Genomic DNA, 5,468 nt, shown 5'->3' on the forward strand with positions numbered 1-5,468 from the left:
TTGACTTTTTAAGCTATTGGGGAAGAAACAATAAATAGAAGTGGCTATAACCATAAAAGAGGACCACCTATCATAAAACAAAAAGAAATAAAATTAAAGAAAATAAACATTCATTAATGACGTTTCTTTGTAATATTAGATTTTTTACTCTAATAATGACATTATGTAAGAAGAAACATCCAATAATAACATTTATGTGTGAAATTAGATTCCTACCTTTTTAATAATTGTTTTTTGTGCTATTAACTTTATATTAAGAAATCAAATAAAATTTAATTATATATTAAAAAATCAACTAAATGAATGTTGTTTAAAGAAATCAAATAAAATTTACTGAATTGTGTTTCAATGTAAGTAAGAAGAAATATCTATAAATAACATTTTTTATTAACACTGAATTTATTGATTCGTGGGCAATTGCTTTTTGGATTTTGAATTTATTAATAAAAATCAATTTACAAATTACAGATAATAAAGGGTGTCCCGAGAAACCAAAAGATAAAAACTACCCGAAACCCTAGTAACAATGTTCCATCATGAACCAAGAAAAATCAACAATAAATTTGTTTATAATAATGCCTCTAACACGTATGCACATTCCGTGTTTCCCGTGACAAAAGTGAGAGGTAGGTTTGGAATATTTCAGTCAAGAAACTTCCTGGAATGTGCCAAGCAAGAAAAAGAGTCTCATGATGGTGGAACTTTTAATTATTTCGAATATATTTCAATTAAGAAACCTCCGCGAATGTTCCGAGCAAGAAACCTGTTACCTTGCTCGTTTTTTTGGGGTTGTAAAATAACATTACAATACTGGTCGAGATACAGCACATCCTTTCCACCCATAGTGAGATACAATACTCGTTTGGCTCGGATTCTGCTGCAGCTTCTTGCTTCCAGTTTTGAATAACCGCCTCACCTATTCATCTTATTCATTGTGTCAGCGGTTATTCTGCAATGGCAAACCTATCCACCCCACCGCAACAGAAGGGCGATGCGTCATCGTCTTCTGACTCCACCTCTTGTCCCCGATATGCCTCTTGTCCCCGATATGATGCTTTCATCAATCATCGGGGACCCGATGTTAAAAACACCTTCGTTAGCCATCTCGACAAGCGCCTTCGTGAACATGGATTGTGGCCGTTTCTTGACAGGCCTGAACTGCAGGCCGGACACGACATCAAGTCTCAAATCGAAGCCGCTATTCGAGTGGCTTCTGTGCACATCGCGATTTTTTCTCCGACTTATGCGGAATCGACATGGTGCCTCGACGAACTAGTCCTTATGCTCAAGTCCGGGGCTCCCATTGTTCCAATATTTTTCAATGTCGAGCCTTCTGAGGTCAGATGGAACGACAAAAAGGGAGCATACGCTGAAGCCCTGAAAAAACTCGAGCAGAAGACAAGCAGCGACCCTGAAACTAATGGAGAGAAGCCACGCCACGACTCCGCTACCATTCAAGGCTGGAGAGCTGCTCTTTCTCATGTCGCAAATCTGAAGGGTTGCGAACTGAAGGGCTTTAATGGGTAAACATTTTTAACTATTTCGTGTCCGTTTTAGTTCCTTGATTGGTATTTGATATTAATTAAATTTGATTAAGTGAAGGAGTTAAAGTTATTAGGTTAACAGTTGTAGTTTCGGGTACTTTGAATCAGTGAGAGACCTGTGGTATTGAGTATATCCTATTACATGTGACCAAATTTGGGGATTTCCCATGTCACAAGTTTTGGGGATGTTCTGATGTTTCCACCATGTGGTTTTTCAGAATAAATCATAGTGCATATGTGTTGTTGTTAGATGTATGATTGTTATCCTTATTGCTCTACCAACACTTCATATTTACCCAAGCGTTTCTCATTGGTTACTCATCCAGGAACGAGCAGGAGCTCCTGGATGAAGTTGTGCGAAACGTATTGAAAAAACTTCCAAAAACACCACTTTTTGTGGCTAAATATCCAACTGGTTTGGATGATAAGCTACAAGACTTTGAAAGTACAGTGCTGTCGCAGCAGGGGCAGGAGCGTGACGTCCAGGCCAGGGTTGTGGGAATTGTAGGTGTTGGTGGCATTGGGAAAACCACTTTGGTGAAACAGATCTTCAACCGTAGGTGCTCTGAGTACGATGGATCCTCCTTTTTATCTGATGTTAGTGAAACTGCAGCTAGAAAATCTCTGGTTGATTTGCAAATGAAGCTCATTAAGGACTTGACACACAGGGATATTAAAATTGAGATTGTGGACCAAGGTGTGATAATCCTTAAACGTTACCTAGCTTGTTGTAATGCAATGATAGTTTTAGATAATGTAGAGAAGGCCGATCAATTGGATGCATTCTTACCAGTTAGGGATGTTCTTAGTTCCAATAGCTTGATAATAGTTACCTGTCGGGACAAGCATGCTCTCCTATGTTCAGAAATAGCAGATTTATCCATTTATAAGCTCAGCGGGATGAATAGAGCACACTCCCAAGAGTTGTTCTGCTCATATGCCTTCAATCGGCCACATCCACCACCAGGATTTGTAGATCTGGTGGAACGGTTTGTAAGGGCCTGTGATGGATTGCCGTTGTCATTGAAAGTTACTGGGGCTCTTCTTTGTGGAAGAGATGACACATATTGGAAAGAGCTATTGAATGATTTTCACAAGATACCACCCGCGGACATACGGGAAACGCTCAAAATTAGTTATAATTCACTCGACCAAGAGTACCAGCAAATATTCTTAGATATGGCCTGCTTTTCTATAGGAGAAGATATCGATACAGCAAAAAGGATATGGGGAGCGGTGGGGATTTCAAATATAGAGAGCAAGTGTCTTCTGGAACTGGACAGCAGAAAGCGGATAACAATGCATGATCAGGTTAGAGATATGGGAAGATATACTGCTGCGGAAAGAACAATTCCCCATCGTCTTTGGTGTCACGCCACCAACAATAACAATGTTGATAAGTTATTTGAAGAATCGTCGTGGTCTGTAAGTTATTCAAACATTCCTCTCTGGTTCAAAATTTTTAAAGTTGTTTTGTTCAACGCAAGATCTGTGCCCTGGATACTATGTATCTTTTATTTTTATGATTGAATAGGTCACAACCGAAGTTCGCGGGATTTCGACGGTTCATCGTGTAGACGGTTTTCATTATGGATTCGGTGTCCGTTCAGAAATGTCATGGTACAAAAGGCGTAGTCAGGAGCTGTTGGAAAACTGTAAGCGGGCACTGTTCAATACAGACCGTTATCATGGTTTGCGAATTCTTGCAAGTGAAGATTATTATGTAGACGCTATATTGAGGAGGGTGCGGTCACCACATCTTATATGGCTCCGCTGGTATAAATGCCCCTATTCTTCCCTGCCTTCTTGGGTTCCCCTGGAACATTTAAGAGTTTTAGAAGTGAGAGGAAGCAGATTGAAGACCTTGTGGCAACAGGAATCTCAGGTACGCAATTTTGCGTGTTTATACTTATTCTTTTATTTCGATTTCAATCTCAATTTGTAGATGAGAATCATCTCGAAATCTTTCTTACAGTGGAAATGTGGACATTGCAGCCGCCTCTCGAGTTGCGAGAGTTAAACATCTACGCTCCCTTTTCAGATTTTCCAAAGTCGATTGGACAACTGAAGTACCTTGCAAAGATTGTTGTGGATTATGATGGGACTGTCCAAATCAAAACTTTGCGAGAGGAATTTTGTTATATGCACTCTTTGACATGCCTGGTCTTAAGACAATTCACAAGAATGAGATCGTTGCCTGATTCGCTGGGAAAGCTAACAAATCTTCAGCACATCGATTTGTCTTATGCTACCAGTTTGGAGATGCTGCCTGATTCCATCGGAAAGCTACCAAACCTCCAGTCCATTGATTTGTCTTATTGTTCCCGCCTGGCGATGCTGCCAAATTCTTTTGGGAATTTGGCTCGACTCAAACGTCTGTCTTTGAAGGAATGTAGGAATGTGACCATTTCCAAAGAGACACTTGGAAATATTACCACGCTGGAATTCTTGGATCTTTCATGTTGTTCCGAGGTGAAAGAATTGCCTCCCCAGGTCGCACATCAACGATTCCTGGAAGAAATATATTTAGTGGATGCTGAGTTAAAAGAATTGCCCAGTGGTATCGGTGACCTATGCAACTTGGAGGTACTCCATTTAGGGGACCGTTTGTTGGAAGTGCTGCCATCTTCCCTCGGTTCCCTCAATAGCTTGAAGGATTTGCGGGTGAGGAATTGCCCGCGATTGAAATGCTTGCCGGGTACTTTTGGACGGTTGACTCGACTGACACGGTTGAGTTTGGTTTCTTGTGGGATACAAAAGTTACCACAGGATGTTCTCCTGCTAAACAATCTCGAATACTTTCGCATAGAAGATTGTCCATTGGGCGAACTTCCATTTAAAACAGCAGAACGAGAAAGAGAAACAGTAGCAGCGTTGAATGAATTGGACGACTCCAATGGCAAATGTATCTTTGGTTTGGAGAGGCTCCGGGAGGTATTTTTGGTTAGAGTACAGATAAGGGAGGTAAGCTTTCCTGAAGGAGTTTGCCGAAACCTTCAGACACTTTGGTTGTCTGACTGTAAGGAATTGAGGCAGATAGGAAGGCTTTGTGGTATCTATGATTGTGAAAATGTAAAGGAGCTCACCAGTCTTGTAACGTGGACATCATCTTTGGATTTCTTGTTTGTGAGTGGATGTAGCAAACTCAAGAGCATACAAGCTTTGGAACACCTCCCAAAGCTTAGAACACTACTTGTTAGTGGTTGTGATGAGATAGAAGTGTTGCCATCTCTGGAACACCTCACAAAGCTTCGATCCCTATTTGTTGCTGATCTCGCTGAGATAGAAGAGTTGCCAGCTTTGGAAAATTTATGTTTCTTGTGGGTTACACGATGCCCCAAGTTCAAGTGCATGCAAGGGTTGGAGCACTTCAGAAAGCTTCAATTTATATATGTTGAAGAATGCGCTGAGATAGAAGAGCTGCGAGGTGTGGAACATTTAATGTCCTTGAAAAGTCTTAGAGTAAGGTACTGTCCCAAACTGCAGTGGCGCGGGAGAGTACTGGAGCAGTTGCGCCAACGATTGAAGGGATTCAGATATGTAAAAGAAAGCAAAATGAAGAGGCTGTGGTCCGCTATTTGTGGAGGGAGAGAGTGTGAGGGGGATAGAAAAACAAAAAAATGGAAGAGCATGTGAAATTAAGAGCATGGGAAAGTATATTTGAATATTTTTATGTTAAGGGTTATTGCATTTGTCTCTTTGTTTTGGTGACGTTGGTCTTGGTTGGTAGTAAGTGGGTTCATTTAATTTAGTTGATAGATAGATGGCAAAACTTCAAAACTCCAACCATTCGAACACTTCGTTGTTGTCAAATTCTGTTTTGGTGAGAGGTGTTATTTTAAAAGAGAAACATATTTTAATAACCAAATCTTTACATAAAATTATTTTTGTTTTAAAATTTTATTTTCTTTCTTGAAAAAACAT

The 5,468-nt window shown here is 40.2% G+C and overlaps 1 protein-coding gene across 1 annotated transcript; it reads left to right on the forward strand.

The window, feature by feature from the left end:
- The first annotated feature begins 804 nt into the window (after nt 1–804).
- Nucleotides 805–5,215, forward strand: LOC149266061 (disease resistance protein RPV1-like). Its single transcript, XM_089394783.1, has 4 exons — nt 805–1,523; nt 1,871–2,969; nt 3,079–3,429; nt 3,540–5,215. Exons 1-4 carry the CDS (start codon nt 955–957, stop codon nt 5,178–5,180), a joined length of 3,660 nt encoding a protein of 1,219 aa, XP_089250909.1. The 5' UTR covers nt 805–954; the 3' UTR covers nt 5,181–5,215.
- Nucleotides 5,216–5,468: the final 253 nt, after the last annotated feature.

The sequence above is a fragment of the Pinus tabuliformis genome, chromosome 6 (genome assembly GCF_031772625.1).
Source record: "Pinus tabuliformis cultivar Carrire ecotype Pingquan chromosome 6, CPIR1, whole genome shotgun sequence".
NCBI classification, from domain to species: domain Eukaryota; kingdom Viridiplantae; phylum Streptophyta; class Pinopsida; order Pinales; family Pinaceae; genus Pinus; species Pinus tabuliformis.

Bases quoted from the DNA above. Each gene is read 5' to 3' on its own strand.
- LOC149266061 (XM_089394783.1), top strand. From the start codon at position 955: ATGGCAAACCTATCCACCCCACCGCAACAGAAGGGCGATGCGTCATCG. The intron at 1,524-1,870 runs GTAAACATTTTT...TTACTCATCCAG, and splicing joins GAACTGAAGGGCTTTAATGG to GAACGAGCAGGAGCTCCTGG. The intron at 3,430-3,539 runs GTACGCAATTTT...TGGACATTGCAG, and splicing joins TGTGGCAACAGGAATCTCAG to CCGCCTCTCGAGTTGCGAGA.